Genomic DNA, 26,363 nt, shown 5'->3' with positions numbered 1-26,363 from the left:
TGGTGCTGGTTGTGTATCTCTTCTTCCCTCTGGCTCAGCTGTGGTTTGGGTGGACATGGTGCTGGTTGTGTATCTCTTCTTCCCTCTGGCTCAGCTGTGGTTTGGGTGGACATGGTGCTGGTTGTGTATCTCTTCTTCCCTCTGGCTCAGCTGTGGTTTGGGTGGACATGGTGCTGGTTGTGTATCTCTTCTTCCCTCTGGCTCAGCTGTGGTTTGGGTGGACATGGTGCTGGTTGTGTATCTCTTCTTCCCTCTGGCTCAGCTGTGGTTTGGGTGGACATGGTGCTGGTTGTGTATCTCTTCTTCCCTCTGGCTCAGCTGTGGTTTGGGTGGACATGGTGCTGGTTGTGTATCTCTTCTTCCCTCTGGCTCAGCTGTGGTTTGGGTGGACATGGTGCTGGTTGTGTATCTCTTCTTCCCTCTGGCTCAGCTGTGGTTTGGGTGGACATGGTGCTGGTTGTGTATCTCTTCTTCCCTCTGGCTCAGCTGTGGTTTGGGTGGACATGGTGCTGGTTGTGTATCTCTTCTTCCCTCTGGCTCAGCTGTGGTTTGGGTGGACATGGTGCTGGTTGTGTATCTCTTCTTCCCTGTGGCTCAGCTGTGGTTTGGGTGGACATTGTGCTGGTTGTGTATCTCTTCTTCCCTGTGGCTCAGCTGTGGTTTGGGTGGACATTGTGCTGGTTGTGTATCTCTTCTTCCCTGTGGCTCAGCTGTGGTTAAGGTGGACATTGTGCTGGTTGTGTATCTCTTCTTCCCTCTGGCTCAGCTGTGGTTTGGGTGGACATGGTGCTGGTTGTGTATCTCTTCTTCCCTCTGGCTCAGCTGTGGTTTGGGTGGACATGGTGCTGGGTGATTGATTTCTTTTCCTCTCAGGCTCAACTGTGGTTCTGGTGGACATGGTGCTGGTTGATGGATTTCTTTTCCTCTCAGGCTCAGCTGTGGTTTGGGTGGACATGGTGCTGGTTCATTTATTTCTTTTGACATCTGGCTCAGCTGTGGTTTGGGTGGACATGGTGCTGGTTGTGTATCTCTTCTTCCCTCTGGCTCAGCCATGGTCTCGGTGACATGGTGCTGGTTGATTGATTTATTCTCCTCTCTGGCTCAGCCGTGGTTTGGGTGAACATGGTGCTGGTTGATTTATTTCTTTTGCCTTCTGGTTCAGCCGTGGTCTGGGTGGACACGGTGCTGGTTGTGTATCTCTTCTTCCCTCTGGCTCAGCTGTAGTTTGGGTGGACATGGTGCTGCTTGATTGATTTCTTCTCTCGGGCTCATCTATGGTTTGGGTGGACATGGTGCTGGGTGATTGATTTCTTTTCCCCTCTGGCTTCACTGTGGTTTTGGTGGACATGGTGCTTGTTGATTGATTTCTTTTCCTCTGTAGCTCAGCTGTGGTTTTGGTGCACATGGTGCTGGTTCATTGATTTCTTTTGCCCTCTGTCCCAGCTGTGGTTTCAGTGGACATGGCACTGGTTGATTGATTTCCTTTCCTCTCTGCCTCAGCTGTGGTCTGGGTGGACACGGTGCTGGTTGTGTATCTCTTCTTCCCTCTGGCTCAGCTGTGGTTTGGTTGTCATGGTGCTGCTTGATTGATTTCTTCTCCTCTCTGGCTCAGCTGAGGTTTGGGTGGACATGGTGCTGATTGATTCTATTCTTTTCTTCCCTGTGGCTCAGCCTGATTTTGGTGGACATTGTGCTGGTTGTGTATCTCTTCTTCCCTGTGGCTCAGCTGTGGTTTGGGTGGACATGGTGCTGGTTGTGTATCTCTTCTTCCCTCTGGCTCAGCCGTGGTTTGGGTGGACATGGTGCTGGTTGTGTATCTCTTCTTCCCTCTGGCTCAGCTGTGGTTTGGGTGGACATGGTGCTGGTTGTGTATCTCTTCTTCCCTCTGGCTCAGCTGTGGTTTGGGTGGACATGGTGCTGGTTGTGTATCTCTTCTTCCCTCTGGCTCAGCTGTGGTTTGGGTGGACATGGTGCCTGTGGATTTGCTCCTTTTCCCCTCCTCCTGACGATGCTGTTCCACCCCAAGCAGTGTCCGGTGGGCAGTGCCAGGGCCCAGCAGGTTGCTGTGAGCTGCCCATCTCTGGGGCTGCCAGAGCTTTTGCCTTTCACACAGCTGATTATTTTAACAGGGTCCTGCAGCTGTTCAGGGGTGAATTTCCAGATCACTTGAGGGGAGAAACTCTCCAAACACTGGCCCATGTCCTCCCACTTTCCGTGCCACTCAGCATTATCAGCTCCCAGAGCAGACCTCCAGGAAGCCTCCCTAGCAGGCCCCTCTTCTGCCCCCAAGCATCTTGTAGATGGTACAGACAAGACAAAGCAACACCAACAACATTATGCCATCCTTAACATCAAAAGGAAATGCAATATTCTCAAAGACTGTTGTAGCAGATCTGAAGGGTGAGAAGGAAGTGAAAGGGTTGAAATAACCCTTCCCTCCTGTTCCCCCCCAGGCTGGGTGCGATTTTTAATGAGACCCCAGAGGTACCAACCCAAGCCAGGACAGGCAAACAGGACTGAGGATACACTCACAATGAAACTCACTGCATCTCATGCTATGATGACAGAAACATAATATATAAATAAAGCAATTTTGATCCCTATCCCTGATCTTAAAAGGAGCATCAAAACAGGCAAATAATTCCCCCTACGTGGAAATATGAACAGGCTCAGGTACAACATCCACATGAACACCCCAAGCAACGTGGTGATTAGGGAGCTTCTGTTCCCAAATACACAAATGTCTAAAATGAAATTGTAATTCTGACTTCTCTCTCGAGCCCAACGTTGGGTGCCAAAAGATGTGCTGCTTTAAAGGTAAACTGGCAGGAGATATGAATGCAACTCAAAAGAGATTCTAAGTCAGAGTTACAATTTAATAACAATATTACAATAAATGCAATGGCACAAAGAGAAAATTGGGTTTAACCCACAAAAACCCAGAAGTCTAACCCAGCCCCCTGGGGCACAAGCACAAAAGGGTTTCTTAGCCCCTGTGCTGAACCCCGTGTGGTTCCCCCAAGTCCAAAGTAAAAGTCCAAAGTGGAAAACCTGTTGGTGCAGCTGACAGTCGCAGGCTGCTTGAAAGTGGTGGTCTCCTCCTGTCGAGGTTTTTGGTCCTCCTCTGGATCTGATGAGTGACCCTGAGGTCTTCTTACCCCAAGATATGTACCCCCAGGTCCAGGTGGGAGCACCCAGTACCTCCCCCAGGGCAGAGAGTCACACAAAGGGTGATCTAACTCTGTGTCATGGGGTATTTTGGAATAGTTGATGGCCCATTAGCAGACACGCCCCATCAGGCTGGTGTGAAGGTGCTAACGACTCCAGGGAGGGGAGTTATCACAGCTGTTACCTCACACATGTCTTTCACACCCAGCTCACAGTCTGAGGGGTCAGGTGTGTCCTGGGCAGCTGCTGCAAATGCTCCATTGTTCTTAGGCAATGAATAGAGGGGGTAGAATACATAGCTTTGATCACACACAATGATAAACCAGTCCCACCTGCTGAACTGGGACAATATTGAAATACTAATGTGAGTGTGTGCAGCACCTCCCAGAGTTACCTGTGACACCAAACTGTGCTTGACATGGAGCTTTCTTGGCTCTTCTAGGGCAACGAGTTTACTGAAGAGCATGGAGAGCTTGAGCACTCTCCTTACAGTCAAGTTCCATTGGCAGAGGAAAGTTGCCATGTCACAGGTCTCTGTGTAATGGCTCAACTCCTTTTGACCTCATTTCAACTGTTCCAACAGCTCATTTCAAAGTGCCAGCTGGATTTCAGTCTGGTTCTTTTCCACCCTCTTAACCTTCTGGAGCTGGCAGGGGTTTGCTATTTTTAAGATATCAGTGCAAATCATGATACTGTTCTGGTCTCTCATGTACAGGTGTCTGGGCTCAATCTTTAAGTAAAAGTAACACTTCTTCAGAAGATTAAATTTGTTCTGGTCATGCTGGAGAAGGTGAGGGTTCACGTAATTGTGAAGGAAATCCAAAATAAGGGGTTTTTTGTCATGTGCTGCTCCATGGTGGCATTGTCTTGCCATTCTTCTCTGGGCACAGTACTCTCCAAACTGGTTTCAGTCTCATTCAAAACTTTAGCCAGGCTTCCAAAGCTCAGGTGCTGCGTAGGAAGGAATAATAATAACATTAAGAATCAAAGGAAAAGCATCCATGAGGGAGTATACTCATGGCTATAACTCTTCTCTCTTAATTAAAGCTTAGCTTATATAGATGGGAAAGAGCTACTAGACTAGATGTAGTTCCAGTGGAATTTTGCTTTAGAGTTGTATGGTTTCTAATATTTTGTATTGTCTACTTTGATGTATTCCCACCAACTGGTGTCCTTCGATCCCTCCCCTTAAGAGGTTCTACCTCTGCTTAATATATTCACTGACAGGAACCATTCTCTGAGACACTGCCAAAATTTCTCCCTTATTATCTTCTGTTTCATTCTAATTAGCTGCTTTTGTACTCCTGTAAGCAATTTCTTTCCATTCTTCTGCCTCTCTGGAGATGTCTACTTTTCTCTGTTTTAATCTGCCAGACTGCTGAGATTTGAGACCCATCTGTTCAACCAGCTCCTACAGCTGCATAATCACCTTTGGTGTTTCAAATGAACCCTCTGCCCCCATGGGAGCTGGTATGCAGCAGGCAGAGCAATGCAATATGCTGAGTGCCACCTCATGACAACTGCCAAGGGGAATTGACAGTGTTTTCCTTGCACTTCTACCTTCAGCAGTGGGTTGACAGTCACAACGTGACTGTTTTCAATGATGTTACTGCTTCCCCTTTGCTTAGATGAGACAGGGGAGAGAGACTGGGGGTGAAGATGTCGATCCTGATTCAACCAAACCAGCATATTATATGGAGATTCCCAAGTACCCTTTGGCACAAGTGGTAACCCAGAATCATAATTGTTTGGGTTGGAAGGGACCTTAAAGATCAACCCAATCCACCCCCTGTCGTGGACAGGGACACCTTCCACTAGACCAGGTTGCTCCAAGCCCTGTCCAACCTGGCCTTGAAAACTTGCATAGGATGGGGTGGCTACAACTTCTCTGGGCAACCTGTGCCCGAGTCTCACCACCCTCAGGGGGAGATTTTCTTCCTAATATCTAATCTAAACCCACCCTCACTTTGAAGCCTCTCACCTTTGTCCTATCACTACAGTTCCTGATGAAGAGTCCCTCTCTGGCTGCCCTGTAGGCCCCTTCAGACAATGGAAGGTGCTGTGAGGTCTCCACACAACCCTCTCTACTCCAGGCTGAACAGCCCCAACTTTCTCAGCCTGCCTCCATAGAGGAGCTGCTCCAGCATCCTTATCAACTTCATGGCCTTCCTACAGACTTCCTCCAACAGTCCTCATGTCCTTCTTATGTTGGGGACACAACTGTACTCAATGTTTCAGTTGGGGGTCTCCTGAGAGCACAGTGGAGGGGGACCTCCAGGACTTCTACCCAGCCTCTGGGTATATGCAGCTTTTTGCTCAGGAAATAGCTTTTCTTTTTCTCTTTGAGTGGCCAGAAACACACTGGTGTGACCAGTGCAATACAGACACAACTGGGTGCAACACACCATGGCCCACACTGGATGAAGGCACACATTGTGTCTGACCCTGCAGTGCTCAAGTCTCAGGAGACAAAAAGCACAGGAAAGCTTAACCACAGGTTGACCCAGGGCTTTAGACATACAAAGAGAAGCAAAAAAATCATTTTTTGGGACATCACTATCAAATAAGGTCAGACATACAAACCACAGGGAACCCACACCATATGAATATTCAGAAAAAAAACCCAAAACATCTCCCCTAATCCAGATCAACCCACACTGCATCAAAGGGGCTGGGATCCCACCCCAAAGTTAGATGTGGCCTCTGCAGATAACACAAAACCCCAGGTCCCGAGAGGCTGCCTTGAGCTCACATCTCCTCCAAAAGGAGACAGCCAGGAGGACACAGCTCCTGGACCTGCATACCTGGCCAGGGGCCCTGGGAAGGCTCGTAGCTCCTCCAGTTCTTTTGGGCCATGAAGGGTTGCCTGGGAAACAGAAGCCAGGTCAGCAGCTGGACTCCAGCAAGCAGGACAGCCCCAGCTGGGCGAGCTGAAAGCCAGTGCCTTGGCCAAGGGCTCAGTGGTGCCAGGGAACTCCTTCTCTGGGCTGTCTTAAGGTAACACCAGAGCACAGACCCTGAACCATCACATGCACCCAGTGCCAAGGTCCAGGAAAGAAACGCCTGCTGAGATGGCATCTGCCTCCTCTGGGAAGAAAACCAGGAGACTGGAAGGCTGTAGCAGACTCAGGGCATGGCTACGGCCTCTGCACTGGAGCACCTCAGGAAGGCGAGTGCAGTTGTCCCTCCCAGAGTTCCAGAGCACATCTGTCCCCATCAGAAGGGATCACTGGGAGCAGGTCACAGGTGCCAAGGGTTACAGAGATGGAGGCTGAAAGCAACATCCAGGTGCAGACTCCAAAGTCCATGTGGGATGGAGAAGATGGGAGCAGGGGACAAGAAGGCTGCTAAGGAGGCAGTTTGAGTGATCAATGGTGTTTGCATCGCTCAGGGCAAGAAAAGCCACTCCAGGGAGGGGACTGAGGGTGTTTTGGGGCTCCAGGTTGTGTCAGACCTGAAGGCAGTGCAGCTCACCGTGGGCCAGCTGCCCCTCAGCAGAGGGGTGGGGACATACCAGCACCAGCTTGGCCTCCAGCTCCGAAGCGACGTGTGCGGCTGTGAGAACGTGAGGGGAACCACCGGGGTCGGGGGGTGGACACCAAGGGACCCCCTGCAAGGACACAAAGGCCACTGTGAGTCCCCTCACACTGACCTGTAAGCACTTAGAGAGCACAGCTGCCTGTCTCCAACACTGTCAAGGCCACAGAAAGAACTTGCCAGAAGAGAAGCCACCCCAGCAGGAACTTGACATAAGCACAGGGCAGGAATTTGCCAGAGAAAGGGGTTAATGCCAGGCCTGGCAAGGGGAGATCTGCTTAGAAGATCCTGATCAATTCATCCAGACAAAAATTCCCACTGTAGCAAACTGAGAATGGAAGCAACTGATCACACACATCACCCCAGCTTATGGGAACAGCACCCATGACCACCCTGTGGGTACCCACAACTTGGACTGTATAAAGGTGCTACCCCCAGACGAACAATTGCAGGACCCCCACCACCCAGAAACCCAGGGTGAAGAAGGACCAACAGGACACCACTGGATCCACAGGTGGTGACTGTCATCTGCTTGGTATCTCTCTCTCTCCTCCCCAACACTCCCCTTCCTATGTGCTTCTCTTTCTCTTTACTTCACACTTACTGTTTGATAAAATCCACATTATTGACTCTGACATACAGTCTCCTTTGCACCTTCCTTCAGGCAGAAATGTGACTCAAGAATCCTATCAAAACATGACCTCACACCACATCCACTTTGGAGGACATGACCAGCTCCCACCTTATCCCACACCTTGAGCAGCCCTCTCCTGGCCTTCCTACGCAAGAGCGTCCTCAAAAGCAACAGACATGAACAACAGGTCTTGCAGCCCCCCGAGCAGAGCCCCCAGACCGTGCCACCACCCCACAGCCCCCCAGTCACGCCACTTGCCTGCACAACCTCCTCCAGGATCAGACCAAGCTGTGAGACAGCCAATCTCCTCCCAACAGCCATTTATTCCCTTGCTGCCCCCTTGTCAGGCACCCCATCACGCCTCACCTCTTTGTTCTGCATTCCAGGTCCAGGGAAGCACAGGGACCATCATGGTCAGCACCATCACGGATGGACTGGCTGAGCTTGTGGCTGCTGCAGCTGAGCCCTGACTCGTGGCACTGCAGGAGCAGGCTGGGCTGGCCCAAAGGCTGCGAGGACAGGAGAACACAAACGTGCGTGAGAAACCAAGAACATCTCTGCTTTCCTCACTTAGGACAGTGGGACAGCTCTGCTGCTCCTGGAAAGTGCCCAGCAGGAGCAGAACAGCCACTTCCCTGCTCATGCCCTGCAGCACCTTGGGTTTATCCTGCCACATCCCTGCTCATACCCAACAGCTTTGAACAGTAATTTACATCAGCCATCTCTAGTCTGACAGCTCTCCTAGCCCTAACATGACCTCTTTTAAATTCCTTAAGGGGTGGTGACTCCACCATCTCCCTGGACAGTCTGTGCCAGGGCTGGACAGTCTGTGCCAGGGCTGGACAAGCCTTTCGAGGAAGAAACTTTTCCTAATGACCGATCTAAACCTCTCCTGGCACAACTTGAGGCTGTTTCCTCCTGTCCTATCACTTGTTACTTGGAAGAAAGGAGAGTACAGCCCCTCAGCTGGGGAATGACAGCCCAGCAGCTGGAGCTCATAAACACTGACAACTCACTGTAATAATCCCCAGGGTCTGTCAGGCACTGAATGCAACACAGCAAAGTGGCCTTTTTCTCCTCAGCTGGAGTGGGGACACATGGATTGCTGCCCAGATCTCTGGGAAATCCCCAAGCCTCTTATGCCCCAGCCCTGCCCATGTTGGGGTTACTTCTTGGGACTGGCCACCAGCCTCCCCTCAACTTCTGAACTACTGCCAAGAGTTTCTCCCCCTGCCCCTTCCCTCCCAGAAGCCAAAATGTAGCTCTTCTCTCAGGAGTCCTGGGTCTGCATCCTGCAGATGGGAGCAAAGGAGACACGCTGAAGGTCAGAGATTTTGGAACCAGCCGCAAACCTGCACATTTGGCAGCAGATGATCACAGCAGGTTGCCCAGACTCCCCACCCTTACCTCTCCTGCCCTGGAGGGTCCGTGGCCAGGTTGGGCCAGTAGCCCTTGGAGTAGCGCTGGTCCCGGTAACTCTTGCCAGAAGGCTCTCCCTGCCTCAGGTCTAGAGAGGGAATCAAGATTCAGCATTACCCCTCCAGATCAACAATGAAGTTGCAAAAGAAAAGGCACCAGTCGGGCAATCTGCCATGCACACTCCATTTGCTTCCAAATTATCCTGACATATTGGAGGCATAACACCGACCTGGACATGTTTGTCAACACAGCACTGATGTCCTTTCCTTTTTCCTCCCTCCCCTTCTGTTCAGCCCAGAAACTCCAGGAACAGCAAAAAGAGGCCCTGACCACCCTGATCACATCATCAAGCTCAGCCTGGATCCAGGAACGACACAGGCTTTTAGCCATGGAAATGAAGATCAAACATCTCTTGGGTGCACCCGGATCCTGCTCAGATTTCCTGAATGCAAATGGCAGCCTGTGCTGGGCAGGTAGAACAACAGCCAGGAGTGTGGGCAGGAGAAAGCCCTGGATATGTGCAAGCCATGGCAGAAGAGCCCACCCTGAAGGAAACATCACTTATTTTGCAAGCAAGCTGCCCCCATGCCCAGAGGCCAAGGATAAGCTCCAACCTCTGTCACCATGCCAGGCCCCCCAGCCTGCTGCCAACAGGGCCACTCGCCATCCCGAGTGCTCCCCGAGGCCACAGTGTGCGTGGGCAGGTTTGGGCACCACAGGCTGCTGCCCAGGCTCTGCCAGGCCACTGCTGCCGCCTCACCGCCACGCCCCCAGCTGCCCTTCTGACCAATGGGTGCTCGGACATTAACATAGACTGCAGTGCACCCTGGGTAGTGCTGGCGCCTCACCCTGACCTCAGGCATAAAGCCAGTAAGCCTTTATGTACCACCCAGGCACAAGCCACATGCAGAGGGACCTCATGGCTGAGCCCAGTGCAGGTCAGTGGCCTGGCCTTGGGGCACACCCGGAGGGTGAGTAGAGCTGTGAGTGTCTGTGGCCATGCAGGCACCACCAGCTCTGGGTGCACCACAACCTCAGGAAGCTTCGCCCCAGTTGTGTGTGACCTGCGGCCCTGCCTGCTGCCAATGGCACAAATAGCCCAAAGCACCCACAGCTGCTTTTTTCACACCTCTCTTCTATTCCTTTTATTGTCTAACACCCACAAAACCAGTGCACACCAAGCTCCACGGCTCCCCCTCTCTTCTTCATCTCCTGACACTTTCACACATTTCCTGCTCTGACACTCTGGGTCTTTCTCGACCAGCACAGAGTTTTCAAGAGAACATCTCTCTCCAAGCCCACCATCATCCATGTCACACACTGAGGACTTGCCCGGGACTGGCATGACCCTGCACAGCTGCAAAACAGCTTTGCCCATCCTTTCAGCTCCTCAAACCTGACAACAGTGCTGCCACTCACAGCTGCTGTGTTCCACTCCAGCCGAGGGCCAGCGATCCCAGTACAGCTTCCCAAGGGCTCACAGGACCTCCCGCATCAAAGAGGCTTTAGAAAGTTACAACCACTGTTTAGGAAGGACTCACTTCCAGGCTAAAAGAGCACAGAAAGGGACATGGCCATCAAGAGCTGGGCAACGGCACAGCCTCTGAACAAGTACAGAGGAAGAAGCAGCAGGTGATGGGGAGATGTGTCACCTGGGGTGTCACCAGGGCCAGGGCAGCATTTTGCCCCCTACCTGTGCTTCCAACATGGGGGGAGTCCAAGTCTGTCTCGGACGCGGCTTTGGAAGAAGTTTCCTCTGTGAGTTTCGACCAAAAGCAGCCAAACCACCTGAATCCAGAGCTCTGGACAATGGAGGTTGTCACAAAGCAAAAGAGAGGAAAAGCATGAGGAGGTGAGAATGCCATGGCCACCCAGACACCTGCTGGGAGTAGGCACCATTTTGCCATGGGCAGAGCTGGCACCAAGGACAGGCAAGCTCAGAGCATAAGGCTGACACCGGCTCCAGCATGTTCACCTTGGCCTCATGCAGCTTCTCCGCCTCCTCCTCGGCAGAGTCCTCAGCTGTGCTCTCCAAGGAAGGATGGCTGTCATCCAAGGAGACAGTGGAGGACTCTGGGACAGTCCCCATCCTCATCTTTAGCTCCTTCTGGCATCAGAGAATGAAGCTGCCACGTGCTGCTCCCAGAGGAGCTGCACAGAGCATGGTCAGAGTGCCATGATTAGGGGAGAGTATCCCTAAGGAACATCCCTTACATAGCTGGTGAGGAGCAGGAGCACACACAGCACGGTACAGCCAGGCACTCCAGTGGAGGGAGGCTGAAGAGGGCTCCCCTAATCTTTCAGGGACAGCTGACACCATGGATGGGAGCATTCTCTGTGAGTTCAGTGCATGGAATGACATGACAGCAAGTCCCAAATGCCCCCAGGACTCGCAATGGGATGGCCCCTCTGACTCACCTGCTCTGCTGGGAGGACTGGCTGCACCCTTCTGAGCAACAGCAGGTTACCACAGGGCTCCCCAGGTTCTCCTGTAGACCAGAGGGAAGGACACAGTCAGGGTATGACCCAAGGAGCCCTAATGTATCCATCAGAAGCATTTCCAGGGCTTCCATCATCCCATCCCACAGCATGGTCACCCTTTTACTGGGTAAGATGTTCCCCAAGAGATTCAAAAGGCCATTCTGGTCCCTGGTCCCTGCCAGCAACAGGGAGGTAAAGGCTGAACTGGTGCACCTTAAAGGCAAGTTCTAAAGTAGAAATCCTTCCCTGTGAGGATGGGGAGGCCCTGGCACAGGATGCCCAGAGAAGCTGTGGGTGCCCCATCCCTGGAGGTGTTCAAGGCAAGGTTGGACAGGGTTTGTAACAACCTGGTCTAGTGGAAGGTGTCCCTGCCCATGGCAGGGGGTGGAACGTGATGAGCTTTAAGTGCCTCCCCACACAAACCTTCTGGCATTCTGTGGGTTTTACAGAGAAACAAGGCAGCAACACTCACCTGCTGGCAGCACCAGCTGTGGAGGGGACTCAGCAAAACCCTCTCCTGGAGGGGTGGCCATCCCTTGTAGGGCTGCAGCTCTTGTCCAACACTGAGCACCAGCAATGCTGTGGCCTGAGCAGGTGCTGGGGACCAGAGGGACACATCCTCATGGCAGCTGGGTCCCTGGGGTGGCACCGGCTGGGACCACTGGTCATACTGGTAACCTTCACTCCAGGGAAGTTCATTGCCAGGCTCTCCATCTGCAAAAAGACCCTCAGGGATTTACAATTTTTATAATGCTTGTAATTCCATCAGGCAATTCTTGTCATATGCAATTCTCCCCTTCTCCCTTACACATCAGCAGGAGTTGGGGGAATGAGGAAAGACCACAGGCAGCAGGTGAGGGAGGAGGCAGGACACAGCACAGCAGCAGGAGCCTTTCAGAGGCTTCAAGGAAGGTGGGCTGGGAAAGACAGAGGGGAAAAAATCTCCTGGGAATGTGCCTGAGGTTGCAAAGGAACTCACAAGGGGAATGCCATGGAAAGAGCCCACGAGCAGCAGACACCAGCAGTTCAAAGGAGCCTGGGGCCTCCAGCCTGTTCCTCCATTCCTGTTGCACACCCTGAGCAGGAAAGAAAATTCACCAGGAAGCTTTATTGCTGTTCCACAGCAGCACCCAGGGATGGGTTGCTTGCTTGTAGCAGATTTATTCAGGGTTGGGTTTCTGTTTCAAAGGCTGTTTGAACAGGTGGCATTTGTTTTATTTTACACACATTGGTCCCAGGGGGGAATCCTGCTTATTCCAGCTTGGCAGCCTCCTGCCAGAAACATGCTGGGCACTGGGAAATTCCCCTCCCATTGCCTTGAGAAAAGGCAGGTAGGACCCACCCCTCACAGGGAAAGACTATGGCACCTCTTGGATGCAGTGCTACCAAAGCCTTTGCTTCACTGCCAGCATTGCCTCCAGCCCACTCAGGCTTGGCTTCAATGAGCTGCTCCCACATGGCCTGGAGATGCTTGAGACCCACAGGGATGTTCAGGGATATTCAACTTGATGCTGCCTGGCAAGCTCAGCTGGGAAGAGTCAGGCAGGACAGCCCAGGCTATAAGGATGGAGAGGGAGGTTGCCAGGTGGATCCCAGCTTGGCACCTGATTCAGGCTTTGCCTTTCCAAGATGGATGGATTCATCCATGAATGGCCATCACAAAGAACAAATGGGCCAAGCACTGGCAAAGGAAGCTGCAGAAACCACAGGGAGCAGACCTGACTGCTTGCAGAAGACAAGCCAATGGGATCATCACACCTGGGACTTCCTTCCAGGGAAGGAGGATCCCAGCCTCAGCCCTGAGAGCAGCAGAGGGCAATCAGGATTGATGACCCTTTTTACCGTCTGGCAGAGCTCTTTGAAAAGGAATTTGGCATCAGCAGGGAAAGGTGATAGTGGGATATTCCAATGGATGCACTGCCCAGCTGGGAAGGGAAAGCTCTCCTGTTCTTCCCTTGACACCAGAGTAGGATCATGTCCCTCATTGTGGTGTCTGTTGGCGCTCTGGGTGAACGGGCACTAGAGGGGTCACTGAGAGACAAAGCAAAACCATCAAAGAGGCAGCAGGGAGGGGGAAATGCTGGGGCTTCACCAACAGACACCCTGCAGCTCTGCACTCAGCAGGATGAGCTCCTTCCAAAATCCTCCACCCTCTAAGTGTGAAATCCCCTTACTCAGCTCCACTTTGCACCCTCACAGGACTGCTGAGAATGGGGCCAGCTCTCCTGAGGCTCAGCCAAGAGGCACTGCCCTCATCCAGCACCCACTCCCAGCTCCTCTTCTCCTCCCATAGCACCCACAGCACCCATCCCCTGAACCTCTGCTAATTAGGCCCAAATTACTCAGACTTTGCATAAGGATGTGAGGCTCAAGCCCTCACTTTTCAGCCCATGCCTGGGGGATGCAGCCAGGCAGGAGCAGCCTTTCAGCTCTTGGGGGGATGCAAGGAGCAAGAAGTAGCTGCTGGAAAAAAAACCAGGGAGTGGTGAGCTGCTTCCCAGCCCATGCCAGCACAGTGCCACACATGGAGAAGCCTCCTGGGGGGACCACAACCTCCTGCTCCATTGCCTTTACCTGCCATCAAAGGAATAGCACAGGAGAGCTCTGGCTGAGCAGGTGCCACCTCTGGAAGAAGGTCTTCTTCCACCTGCAAAGGAGTCAGAGGGAAAATGTGATAAAACAAAGAGAAAAAGGGTGGCACAGAGCAAAAGCTGAGGAAACCATAGAGCCAATGGAAAGGAAAGTGTGCTGCTTGTGGGTCTGGGGCTCACCGCCTGCCCCACACTGCAGGAGCCCAGGCTGCAGGTGAGACCCACACCAGCATGGACACAGCTCTGTCCCAGCAAGTGAGGGGGGCTGCAGCACCACGGAGAGCAGTCAGGAGGAGAAACTACATGAAAAATGCCACAAAACCAAAAGCAGGCAGGAAATATTAACAAGAACATTAATCAAAGGACCAGACACGGTCAAAGGACCCAGGAGTACACACAAACGGTAGCACCCCATCAGGGTCCTCTGCAACATCCACCCTGCAAGGGGAGATCTTCACTCACCCACCAGCCCCTGCCTGCCCTCCTTGAGCCAAAATAAGGAGGGTTTCTCCTCCTGTCAAGCTCTGCAGCCTTGGGCACTGTTAGCACTGAAGCTGCAGGTCCCACAGCAGAGACCACACCTTGGAGCTCATAGGCCAAGAGAGAAGACAGCAGGGCAACAACAAGCTTTGAACCTCCATCCCCATCCCCTCAGATTGAGGACAGAGGAGGAGGATGCTCCTGTAGACAAACCACAACACAGAACAGCTGTCCCACCTCGTGCTCACTCCTCCTTAACTCCCACTCCCGGCAGCAGGCTCAGAGCTTCTCCAGCAGGTCGGGCTCCAGGCTCTGCTCCTGCTCTGGCATTTCCAGGAGCAGAGGGTCAGAGAGCTTCAGCCATTCGGCCCGCTGAGGGTCAACAGGAATCATAACACATCAGATCCACAGGGATCAATAGCACATGGCTGGACACATGGGCTCAGGGAAAAATAGCTTCCCTTCAGAATATGGGGGTAACCAGCCTCTTGTGCAGGATTTATTCCCTCTCCCACACTGCCACAGGGGTGCTGACCCACCAGGTCTCAGCAGATCCACAGAAATGCCAAAATATCTGTGGCAAAGATGCTTCCCCCATCAAAGGGGCAGGTAACTATGACCATCCTTTCCTTTGACAAAAACAACTAGCTTTAATCCCACGTAACAGTCAGCCCAGGGCACTGCCAGGTTTGCAGGACACCCCACTGGGAACCCTGGAAAGAAGCCCAGCTTCCAGGGCTATGTATCAGCTCCTCACCTACCCCACCAGGATGGGTGGGAGCTGTTTGTCTGATCTGTACTTACAAGTCTCTGAGAAGATTTCACAGCCCCCCAGGCCTGTCCTGATGCTTAACATCCTTAGAGCTAAAGAGCTTAGTATCTTAGTGAAATCTTCTCTACTACCAAAGAAGCCCCTCTATACCTGCTCCCATGGAAGCTGCGGGGACAGCCAGGCAGCATCCCCAAAGAGCAGCCTCCTGCACCCACAGGGCTGTTATCACATCCCCTATACCCCTTCCTCCCTCCTGCATATCTTCCCTAGAAGAAATAACCCCAAGGCCTTCTTCAGAGGTCATCTTCCCTTCAATTTCTTATCCCCCCAACTCTCCTGTTCTGCACTCAACTGAAAACCAAACCAGCCGCTGCACAGGTTCTGCAGCCCCACCTTTGTGTTGGTTTCTGTCAGGCCCACTCCCCCTGCCCCAGCCCCTGCCCAGGGCTGGGTGAGGCTCTCGTTTCACAACCAGCCCAGACCACCCCTCCACCCCCTGCCAAGGAGCAGCTTGGCTGTGGGCTGAAGAATTAATAGCATTTCCCACCAGCAAAGGGGGGAACCTTCAATAGCCAGCCAGGCCCACATCTGGGAGCATCGCCCTGGGGGTGTACTTATCTGTAAACTAGGTGTGGAAGACAGCTTTGATGGTGGTGCCAGCTTCAAAGTCCATCGTCCTCAGGTGGGCAGTGTCCAGGTCAACAAAGAGGCCTTGATGTCTCTGGCAGCAGGCCCACCCAATACAGCTTCTCCAAGGGCTCCTTCTCCATCCCTGTGGGCGAGACCAGGCTGTCAGCATTGTGCCAAGGGCTCCAGCTCTCAGCAAAGCAGGGCGAGCAAAACCAGGTTGGATGGTGGCCAGCAATGCATGGAAGACCAGGTGTCCAGCTCAGCTCCCACACTAAGAGGTGAGATGCGTGTTTCCATGTGCTAATCTACCCCTAGTGCCACACTTATGCCAGAAAAGTCTGGTTTTCTTTGCTTCTTATTGCCAGGAGATGTGTGGAGCGGTTACTTGCCAGGTCCCTCGATCAAACAAAGCACCTTCTAGGGCAGGTGCATGCCCTGCACCCAAGGATGGCAGAATAGGTCTTCCAGTGATGGTCTCTCTGAGGGGCGGATGGACAAACACCACTTGATGAGGTGTCGGCACTCTGGGGGAGAGAAACCAGAAACTGACGGTCAGCTGGAGAAGGATCCTGTCCCCTTTGTCCCACTGTCTGTGTGCCCAGGCCATTCTGGGGGCACTCAGAGCTGCATCCAAACTTCCCGATTACTTCTCTGTTTTGGAGGAGAGCAGGATGGCAGGACATGTGCCACCTCCTCCAGCCAACCAGGGGATATAAACAGCTTCAAGAGCAGGATCCACATGAGCCCGCTGCCAACTCCCAACACCATTATTCCCCCCATGCCACAAAGATGGGTATCCACCTCGAGAGACCGGTTGTGGGAACCGGAGCTGCCCCCCCGTGGTGCTCCAGCCTTGCAGGAAAGGGTGCTTCCCGCAGACCATCTGGTAGAGCAGGATGCCCAGGGACCAGATTGTTGCCCCCTCGCCGTGGTAGTACTTGTGGTGGATCCACTCCGGCGGACTGTATGACAGTGTTCCTATGGAATACAGACAGAGCTCACCAGGGGGATGCTTCCTGCTCCCAGACCCTCGCCTGAGCATCCCTGGGGATGTGGCACCTGCCCCACTGCCACACGCTGGGACCCGCTGCCTTCTCACCAGCACCTGACAGCAGCTTACAAACTCTGGGTTGTAGGAGAAGCCACCGGTGTCCAAGAGGGCAGCAGAAGTCCTGGGAAGGCCCAACCATTACCCACAAGGAACAAACCCACCCAGTGGTGAGGAAAAGCCTTGCCTTCTCCCTGCCCCACTGCACTGCCCTCAACAGTTAATCATAAGACAAGGCAAACAAGGGGAGCAGAGCAGCCCATGACCTTCCTGGCATGCACACCTAACCAGCTGCTGCAGGAGTTCTGAGCCCTCCTCTCTGCTACCCTCACAGGTGTTTTTATCAGGCTGGCTCCGCCCGGTACCCACTCCAGCCCAGGACGGGATGAGTGGTGAGGGCTGTCAGCAAGGCTGGGGACTGGCTTGCAATAGCTCACCCGCCCCATCCCAATCCTAAAGCAACTTGGCTGGAGAATTAATCCCATTCTCTCTCAGATTAATGGGGAATCTCCAGTGCAGCATGGCCATGCAATGCCTGAGGTGCCCGGTACCAGGAGCATCCCCCTGGGTGTGGGCTCACCTGCAAACTGGGTGTACACCCTGTCCCGAAGGAACGTGCCGCATCCAAAGTCAATGAGTTTCAGGTTGCCGGTGGCCAGGTCGAGGAGGATGTTTTCGGGCTTGATGTCACGGTGCAGGACGCCACAGCTGGTGCAGTGCTGTACAGCCTTCAGCACTTGACAGAACAGCTTCCAGGCCACCTCCTCTGGCAGGAACTTCCACTCCCGGATTAAGTGGAAGAGGTCCTGAGACCACCGTGGACGCTCCATCACCAACAAGAAAACGTTGGAGAGCTCAAACCACTCCAGGAGCTGGATGACACCAGGAAACCCAGTGGACACCTTGTTCAGCAGCACGATCTCCAGGGGCGCCCGGGTGCCGTCGGGCTGCGGGGGGACCACGATGTCGTCAGTGCCACTGATGATGTGTCACAGCTCTGTCTGGTACCCCTTACCCAGCCTGGGATGCTCCCGCACCGCACTGACCCCACGCCCGCTCTCCCTCCAAGCGTCCTGGCGGCTTCCACCCTCCCGGGCTCGGCTCCTCCCGTCCCGTCCCGCCCCGCTTGTTCCCGCTGGCCCCGCTCACTCACCAGCTTGCCCCAGTGCCGGATGCGATTCCGACGCACGAGTTTGATGGCCACCTGCGAGCCAAGGGGAGCAGCGGACTGAGCCCGCTGCCCGACCCGCACAACCCTCCTTCTCCTCCTCATGTTCCTCCTCCTTCTCTTCCTCCTCCTCCTCCTCCTCCTCCGCCCGCCGCCGGCCCCGCCACTCACCGGGGCTCCGTCCTCGAGTCGAGTCCCCGCATAGACTTTGCCGAAGCCGCCACTGCCCAGCAGCGAACCCATCCGGTAGCGCCTGTACAGGAGCTCCTTCGCCTTCCTTGCGGGCGAGACGTGGCCGGCAGGGTTCGACCCGGGGCCCGGCACGGTCCCCGAGCGCCCCTCGACCGCCTTGGGCTGGGTATCCCCGACCGCCTTGGGCTGGGTTTCCCCGACCGCCTTGGGCTGGGTATCCCCGACCGCCTTGGGCTGGGTTTCCCCGACCGCCTTGGGCTGGGTATCCCCGACCGCCTTGGGCTGGGTTTCCCCAACAGCCCCAGGCACCGGCCGCTCGCTGCTCGCGGCCGCGCTGCCGAGCGGCGGAGCTCTGGCAGGGGAAGCCGCAGACGAGGCGGCAGCGGCCGCGGCGCCGGTGTCCTCTGACAGCCCTGGGAGGCGCCGGGGCCGGGCCCGCAGCAGAGGCAGCGCTCGGGCTCGGGCTCGGGCTCGGGCTCGGGCTCGGGCTCGGGCTCGGGCTCGGACTCGGACTCGGACTCGGGATCGGGATCGGGATCGAGGCCCGGGCCGGAGCCGGAGCAGGCGGAGCCAAGGGGCGGCGAGGCCGAGCCCGTCCCACAGCCAGCCGCAGATGCTCGTCCAGCAGCCCCGCAGCCGGCACGCCGAGACTCGGGCAAAGGCGAGAGCGCGCCGGGCCAGGCAGGGGCGGGGACGGGGCGGCCCCGACCCGGAGCGGGGGAGGGACACCGGGGCCATGGCCCGGGCCGCCAGGGGCAGGGGGAGACCGGGAAAGGGAGAGGGACACCGCGGGAGGGACAGCGGGAGAGGGACAATGGGAGAGGGTGCGGGACACCGGGAGAGGGACACCGAGGGTGCGGGGCACCAGAGAGGAAGAGGAGGAAAAGAGTAAAAGTCTGTGCGAGAGCGAATCGCTGCTGCCGCTGCTGTCGCTGCTGCCGCCGCTGTCGCCGCTATCGCCAAAGTGCCAGGGCCGTTTGTCCGTTTGTCCGTCGCCCGTTTGTCCCCGCGCGCCCCGGAGGCAACCCCTCCGCTCCGAAGCAGCCCCGGCAGGAGCCACCGACTTTTTCAGCTGCCTCTTCGCTTTATTAAATAAACTCTTTTGGCGGCAACCTTGCCCCTTGCCGCCGATGCTCAGCATCTCCCGGACCCATCCCGCCCGTTCGTCCTGCCCTGCCGTTGCTTCCTCCCATGCCAAGCGGACTTGTCCCTGTTCTTTGGGAAGGCATTTGCTCGGTGAGCAGCCCCGGGGCGTCTGGCCAGCGCCAGTCAGAGCAAGAGCCAGAGCCAGCCCGGGGAAGGGCAGAACAGGACGATGGGGAGGGAGAAATCCAGCCCCTTGGGGTCAGCGCAGCTCCCCAGCGGCACCAGGGCTGTTTGTGTTCTCCTGTCCGGTTACAGGGGGAAATTGGACACTGTGGAGAGAATTAAAAAGAATAGAAGTACAACACTGGTTTTGCTGCCATTTGGATGCCAGTCCATACTAATAAATCCAGGTTTAATTTGGAATGCACACGATTTAGCAGCTTTTGCAGTACACAATATTTAACAGCTCCCCTTCAAGGTACAATGGGAAAAGGGTGGGAGAGCAGGAGAAAAGGGGGACTGGGACCTCCAAACTGAGTGGGAAAGAAGGTGAGACTTTGAAACCGAGCAGGGCAGGGGGGAAGCAACACTCCCAAACTGAGCTGGGTGGGAGCTGGGGATTGTGGGGACGATGGGAAAGGGGTGCAAGATGGGAGAAAAGGGGTGTTGGACAGGGGGCAGGGGAGCAGAAGACAAGGGATTCTCACAGGGCTCCCCCCTGTCCTCCATCACTTGAGCCCAGGGGCTCTGTGGGGGATGGATCCACACTGGGGGGGTCCCCAAACTCCCTGTCCATCCCTGGGAGCTGATGGGCGTGTTCCCCCCACCCAGAAGTCAGTGCTGCAGCAGCTGTGGGGCAGAGTGGGGTGGCAAAAGGAGGTCCAGGGTGGGCCCCTGAGCTCCCAATGTGCTGTGACAGCTGGGGGCTGCTGGGGGAGAGGAAGTGGCACCCCATGACCTGTGTCCCTGCACCCCCAGGCGTGTTTCAGTTCCCGGGAAAAACTGAGTGTCACTTCTCAAAAGGCCCTGGCCTGGAGGATGGTGGACAGGTACAGCTACAACCAGGAGCAGCTCGGGCACCTCGTCAGTGATTTGGGAACTTTGGTGGGGAACAGCCCATGTGGGGAGACCCAGGCCAGGCACTGGAACAGCCAATGGGAATTTCTGGAGAACAGACAGGCTCAGGGGGACACGGACTGCTGACACAACTATGAGATCATGGCCATGTTCACCCAGCCTGGGCACCCCCAATTTTGGGGAAACCTCCCTCAGATCCCCCCAGAACAGCCAAGTCCTCAAAAACATCTCTCTGAATCCCCAAATTCCCCCCAAATCCCAATAACATGTTGGAGTTTACATGTCTTTGTCTGATTTCTTTATTTTTACCCCAGTTTGGGGTGGTTTTAAGGGATGAAATGAAAGAAATAAAAATCAAAGCCCAAAGAAAAGGATTTGTATGTCAGCATCATGTGAGTCTCCATGGGGTTGGGTTGGGTGGGTGCAAGAGCCTTTTTTGAAGAGGTTTCCACACCACTGTCTCCAAACTCTTGGTCTTTGCCCCAGTCTGTCACCCCTTGGCTGTAGAAGATGCTTGGGGGGCACAGAGAATTAGAATCATGGAATTATTTAGGTTGGAAAAGTCCTTAAAGATCATCCAGTGTTGCTTGATGGCACCAAAAGAAACAATTAGATGGAGCAGGAGAGACGTTTGGAGGTCAAAAGTCAACAAATCAGCTCTTCCCGATGAATTTCCAATGTCTGTCTCTGTCCCTGTGGATGTTTCTCCCTCTGTGTTCACCCAAGTGCCTACAGGGAACCAGGAGGATGTGGAGACCAGGAATGGATCCCAGTGTGGATCACCGGGAATGTGGGTCACCAGATCTGTTACCAGTGTGTGTCCTCCGATGGGTCACGAAGTTGGGGAGCAGCAAACAAAGCTCTTCCCACAGCCAGGGCACTTGTAGGGCCTCCCTTACTGGTGGCTGTGTCAGCATCTGGTCAAGGCACAGGGAAACTCTTCCAACACTCAGGACACTCACAGGGCCTCTCCACAGTGTGAATGCGCTGGTGGTTCATGAGGTTGGAGCTGTGGCTGAAGCTCTTCTCACACTTCCCACACTTGTACGGCCTCTCCCCGGTGTGGATGTTCCAGCGGGTGACAAGATTGGAGTTCTGGTTGAAGCTCTTCCTGCAGCTGGTGCAGCAGAGTGGCCTCTGCCCCATGCGCATGGGCTGATGCCTGAGGAGACACAAATTGATCTTAATCCAATTTCCACACTCAAAACACTCATAGGGCTGGATCAGGTTGGAGCTGCTGCTGAAGCCCTTCCCACATTCCCCACATGTGTAGGGCCTTTCCCCGGTGTGGGTGTTCTAGGGGTGGATCAGGTTGGAACTCCAGCAGAAGCACTTCCCACATTCCAAGCACTTGTACGGCTTCTCCCCAGAGTGAAGCCGCTCACAGACTTCCAGGTCGCAGCTCCAGCTGAAGCTTCAGCTGCCTTCCCCACACACGGTGGGTCTTTCACCCTTGGAGCACCCTGGGTTGGCTTTGGAGCCCCCACCACCACCCTACCCCACCCCCCAGGTATCTCCGTGGCTTTCCCTCCCCAGTGACTTCCTGCATCCTGGAGCTGTTCAAAACAGCCTCTGCCACCAGGTTCTGCTGGGGGGATTTGTCCTCTGTGCTCTCTGTGCTCAGCTTGGGGCCTGGGGCAGGAGGGAACAAGGACAGGCAGGGCATTTGCCTCCAGGCCACAGGGAAGGCCAAGGAGATCCCCCCAAACCCGGCCCCGGCAGGACGGCGTTGGCAGCGGGGCTGTCCTGCAGCCGGGGCCATGCTGGGCTGGGAGATGCAGCGCAAGGGAGGGGCAAAAGGGCACTGACTTCCTCCTCACCTGCCTGGGGGTCCTGGGGCATCTTCCTCTTCCTCGCAGCCTCCTCCTCCGCCCAGTCAAACTCTGGGACAGAGAAATTCTGGGTTTGGGGGAAAAAACAGATGTGAGCACATTGGGTTGGGGATTCCTCCTGCCCAAGTCCATCTCTAGAAGTTACGAGGTATCCTGTGTCCATAAAAACCTCCAAAACATCAAGATTAATCCCCAAAAGACCCTCCCAGGTGTTGCCCCTCTCTGGTCTCCTCAACTCGCTTTTCCTGTTCCAAGTGTCCATCGTGATAGAACAAAGCCTGCCATCCAGAGGGGTGGAAGACAGTCCTGAAAAGAAAAAGAGCTGTTCAAGGGCAGGAGATAGATGGAAATGGGATATGGCTTTGAGATCATATGGTATGAAATAAGGGGTGGAATGTGATGTGTTTGACAAACCCCACAACTCAGATTAAAGCTTTACTTTTATAGTAGGACCAAGCCAAATTTAGTAGGCCTTGTAGGCCCCAGAGGCAGGATGGGTCAGCTGCCATTAAACAGCCTATGATGTATTTCAGATCATATGATGTCAAATCGGTATAAAAGCAATGGGGACGAGGAGTTTCTTTCTCTTCTCTTCATGGTCGCTGTTCAGGGAGGACATGCTGTGACCGTGTCAGAGCATTAGGCCTCACTGCCACCCCACTGCTACTTTATCTTGGGGAAGTGAACATTTTATTGTTAGCTTCTCTTTTTCTTCTGTTTGGGTATCTCTCGGGAGGTGAGTGGGGTGTCCAGAGTGGTGGATTTTGCCGTTCGGTGGGGAGGTGTAGAGTTGTTATTATCTTTTGCTTTTGTGGCTACGTGTTATATTGCATTTTGCTTTCAATTTTCTCTTTTCTTTGTAAATACAGAAACTCTTTCTGGTTTAAGTTTCAGTTTTTCCCTCCCTTTCCCTTGGAAGGGTGGGGAGAAGGCTGCATTGCTGTGGTGAATACTTGGCATTTTGTCAAGGTAAAACCACAACGCCTTGCCTTCCTTTGTCTTGCCTTGCCTTGCCTTGCCTTGCCTTGCCTTGCCTTGCCTTCCCTTCCTTTCCCTTCCCTTGCCTTGCTTTCCCTTGCCTTGCCTTGCTTTCCCTTGCCTTCCCTTGCCTTCCCTTGCCTTCCCTTGCCTCCCTTGTCTTGCTTTGCCTTGCCTTGCCTTTCCTTGCCTTCCCTTCCCTTCCTTTCCCTTCCCTTGCCTTGCCTTGCCTTCCCTTGCCTTCCCTTGCCTTGCTTTCCCTTGCCTTGCCTTGCCTTCCCTTGCCTTGCCTTGCCTTGCCTTCCCTTGCCTTCCCTTGTCTTGCTTTGTCTTGCCTTGCCTTTCCTTGCCTTCCCTTCCCTTCCTTTCCCTTCCCTTGCCTTGCCTTGCCTTGCCTTGCCTTGCCTTCCCTTCCCTTGCCTTGCCTTGCCTTCCCTTGCCTTCCCTTGCCTTGCCTTTCCTTGCCTTCCCTTCCCTTCCTTTCCCTTCCCTTGCCTTGCCTTGCCTTCCCTTGCCTTCCCTTCCCTTCCTTTCCCTTCCCTTGCCTTCCCTTGCCTTCCCTTGCCTTCCCTTGCCTTGTCTTGCCTACTGTTCCACTGCCCTGCCTTGCTTGCCCTTCCCTTGCCTTGTATCGATGGATGAAAAAGCTACTAAATCAGGAATGCGGGTCTTCTGCTTCGAGAGGCACGGTGGCCATCGGCTAGCAGCTCTTTTAGGCCGCCTCTCGAAGGCTGGGATGGCTCCCTCTGCACCCAGCCCGGCACAGCCTCCCCAAGGAAGGACCACACTTGAGGCCAGGTGGCAGCAGAAGAAGCAAGCTTTATTGGGGTGCCCGGCTTGTAAAGGGTTCAGGGGATAGTTCCAGAAAATGGGAGGAGGAAGGGGAAGGGTCAAGCATCCTATTGGTCAAAACATGAGCAAAGGGGAGGTACAGAGAAAGGACCAATAGGGAACAGTGAGCCATAAAAGGAGAACTACTGCAGTGCACCAAACTGGGGCCAATCAGGGTAGGGTTGGCAGGAAAAACCTAAGGGGGTTCTGGGAAGAAGAACTTGGATAGGGACTCCTATAGGGAAACATTATGGGTAGACCTGATGACCAACGCCATTAACAGGGGAGAAATCAATACATGAAAAGCTCAAGCCCACAGCCTCAGGCTCTCCAATTTCTGCGTCTTCGTCGACCCATCGCTTGTAGTACTTCTGCCACTTGATAAAGTCCTGGTCTATCCCAACATCTCCTCCTTTTTTATTTTCTATTACCGGGTAAGCCTGTGGCGGGGCCTGGAAGAACTTGATACTTTGAAAACACTTGAAAAAACAAGGGAAAACACACATAAATAAGCAAATCACAAACGGAATTATCAGGAACCAAATTATAACCTTTTTAACAGTAGCTGACAAGCCCTAAAAAGGCAACCAACTAAACAAATCCTCTGGCCGTAACCCATCATCCTGCTTGATATCATGCACCAATGATTTTAATTGATTGATATGTGAATGGATGGAAGTGGAATGGTCCGAAAAATTAAGGCAACAAAGCCCTTCAAATTCCTGGCACCCATGGCCATTAACTAGAAGCAGGAAATCTATAGCTGCTCTATTTTGCAATAGAGCTTTCTTACTCTCTCGAGTATCCAATAACAGTTCCTCTAAGGCTTCACTAGTGGCATTGGCTTCCTTGGCAAGCCAACAACCCATCTTTGTTAGAAGGTCCAGGGCATGTACTGTACCAATCGCAGGAATGAGTGACCCCCTCCCAAATGTTTTTTCCTTTTGACCAAAACTGCATGTTAGAGTTGCACTCTGCTGTAAATTCATGCAGATGTTGCACACCTTCTAGCGGGTGAGGTTTAACTGTGGTTGCAACTGTTATCTTCGGTCAGGGGGTTGTCCTTGGTCGGGGAGTTGTCTTTGGTGGTGGTGGATGAAAGCTAAGGGGTGGTGCTAGCCCCTGGAAATACCTGCAGATCCTAAGGGACCTTTTGTGCAGTGATACCTGGGATTGTACATTTATTCCTTCACGGACCTGAGGCGGGCCCTCAGATCACATAAATACCGCCGGATTATAGAGTGTCAATTTTCCAAATGTACAAGGGCCCCCTGTTGCCATCCTAGGGATCATCTTCCATACTCTCTTACCACAGATGAGGAAAATCCCTTTGGGCAAGACCACTGATTCTGGGGGGACACGAATTCGATATGAGACCTCGTCCTTGCACCAAAAAAACTAAGATTGGCATAGGGCTGAGGTCACGTAACGTCCATCAGCTGTGCCTCAGCAATCTGCGACTGTGGTGTAAAGAAAAAGTGCAAAGGGGCCCTTACACTCCCCAAAATTTCCAGCTCCTCAGGCCTTTGCCATTGATACGTAAAGTTTTCTCTAATATGTAAGGTTCTATCAGGGCGAGTGAGGCAATCTATAAACGGGTTTTTAAAGTGGTCATGGTCATCACACCATGGGGCATATTGATTTCTAAACTCTCCCCATTCCCGTGGTGACCAAGGCAGACCCACTAGACACGTTTTAAATGGATTAGATGGATCTAAAGTTCATAAGCAAATGGAATCCGTATTCAGTGACTGTGCTAAACTCTGCCATATGTTCTGCTTAGAAAGCATCACCCAAGTCGGAACCGGTGGAGTCAACAAAGTAGTAACTGTAGATGGGGTCGATTGTTGCCTTGCCTTGGCTTCATTCCACAGCAGCATCACGACTAAGGTGTAGATGAGAACTCTTTTTCCTCAGCGAACATAATGTCCAGGTGCCATTCCTCCTCTTCCTCTGCCCAGTTGACATTGGCGTTGTCCTGGTGCAAACGGACACAACGAGATGGTGCCCATCTTGGGCCGGACCCTGTGGAGACACAGACATGCCCTCTCTCCCATGTCAACAGAGGAACAGGGCCGACCCATTCCCCAGTCACCACATCTTTGTACCAGACCTTCACCTCATTCCTTTTCATCTTTCCCGCTCCAAAGTGTCTTTCAACAGGGGGAGCATCGTCGTGGAGCCCATTTAAGAAATTTAATACATACAGTGCCTTATTCAACCTCTCTTGAGGGGAGAGCCCTACCGCCGAATTCTCCTGCTTTTTTAACATGTTTTTAAGTGTAAGGTGGGCTCTCTATAATCGCCTGACCCTGTGGTGAGTGGGGAATTCCGGTGATATGGGAAATTCCCCACAGATTAAAAAATTTCTTCAACGAAGTGGAAACATGAGCCGGACCATTATCAGCCTTCACCCGTGTCGGGATGCCCATAACAGCA

At 53.7% G+C, this 26,363-nt stretch overlaps 2 protein-coding genes across 5 annotated transcripts; both read right to left on the bottom strand.

The window, feature by feature from the left end:
* Positions 1-839: 839 nt before the first annotated feature.
* Positions 840-15,735, bottom strand: LOC139683672 (protein transport protein Sec16B-like). Of its 4 annotated transcripts, none has more exons than XM_071579026.1 (12): positions 14,548-15,735; positions 13,814-13,886; positions 11,712-11,953; positions 11,177-11,247; positions 10,734-10,865; positions 10,452-10,560; positions 10,178-10,306; positions 8,747-8,846; positions 7,706-7,848; positions 6,643-6,778; positions 5,973-6,034; positions 840-4,119 (listed from the first exon to the last, which is right to left on the bottom strand). In XM_071579026.1, exons 3-7 carry the CDS (start codon positions 11,770-11,772, stop codon positions 10,296-10,298), a joined length of 384 nt encoding a protein of 127 aa, XP_071435127.1. In that variant the 5' UTR covers positions 11,773-11,953; positions 13,814-13,886; positions 14,548-15,735; the 3' UTR covers positions 840-4,119; positions 5,973-6,034; positions 6,643-6,778; positions 7,706-7,848; positions 8,747-8,846; positions 10,178-10,295. The 4 variants fall into 3 exon arrangements, with proteins under 4 accessions (XP_071435127.1, XP_071435129.1, XP_071435130.1 ...); XM_071579029.1 differs by lacking the exons at positions 11,177-11,247; positions 11,712-11,953; positions 13,814-13,886; positions 14,548-15,735 and adding an exon at positions 10,973-11,074; XM_071579027.1 differs by lacking the exons at positions 10,178-10,306; positions 10,452-10,560; positions 10,734-10,865; positions 11,177-11,247; positions 11,712-11,953.
* A 29-nt stretch (positions 15,736-15,764) lies between these two features.
* LOC139683631 (serine/threonine-protein kinase pim-1-like) lies at positions 15,765-18,858 on the bottom strand. The gene is made up of 7 exons (XM_071578949.1): positions 18,418-18,858; positions 18,100-18,306; positions 17,914-17,964; positions 17,341-17,707; positions 16,514-16,690; positions 16,102-16,236; positions 15,765-15,854 (listed from the first exon to the last, which is right to left on the bottom strand). Exons 1-6 carry the CDS (start codon positions 18,856-18,858, stop codon positions 16,130-16,132), a joined length of 1,350 nt encoding a protein of 449 aa, XP_071435050.1. The 3' UTR covers positions 15,765-15,854; positions 16,102-16,129.
* Between the last annotated feature and the right edge of the window lie 7,505 nt (positions 18,859-26,363).

Source organism: Pithys albifrons, chromosome 29, assembly GCF_047495875.1.
Source record: "Pithys albifrons albifrons isolate INPA30051 chromosome 29, PitAlb_v1, whole genome shotgun sequence".
Taxonomy (NCBI): domain Eukaryota; kingdom Metazoa; phylum Chordata; class Aves; order Passeriformes; family Thamnophilidae; genus Pithys; species Pithys albifrons.
This window is presented reverse-complemented; position numbering and strand designations above follow the sequence as displayed.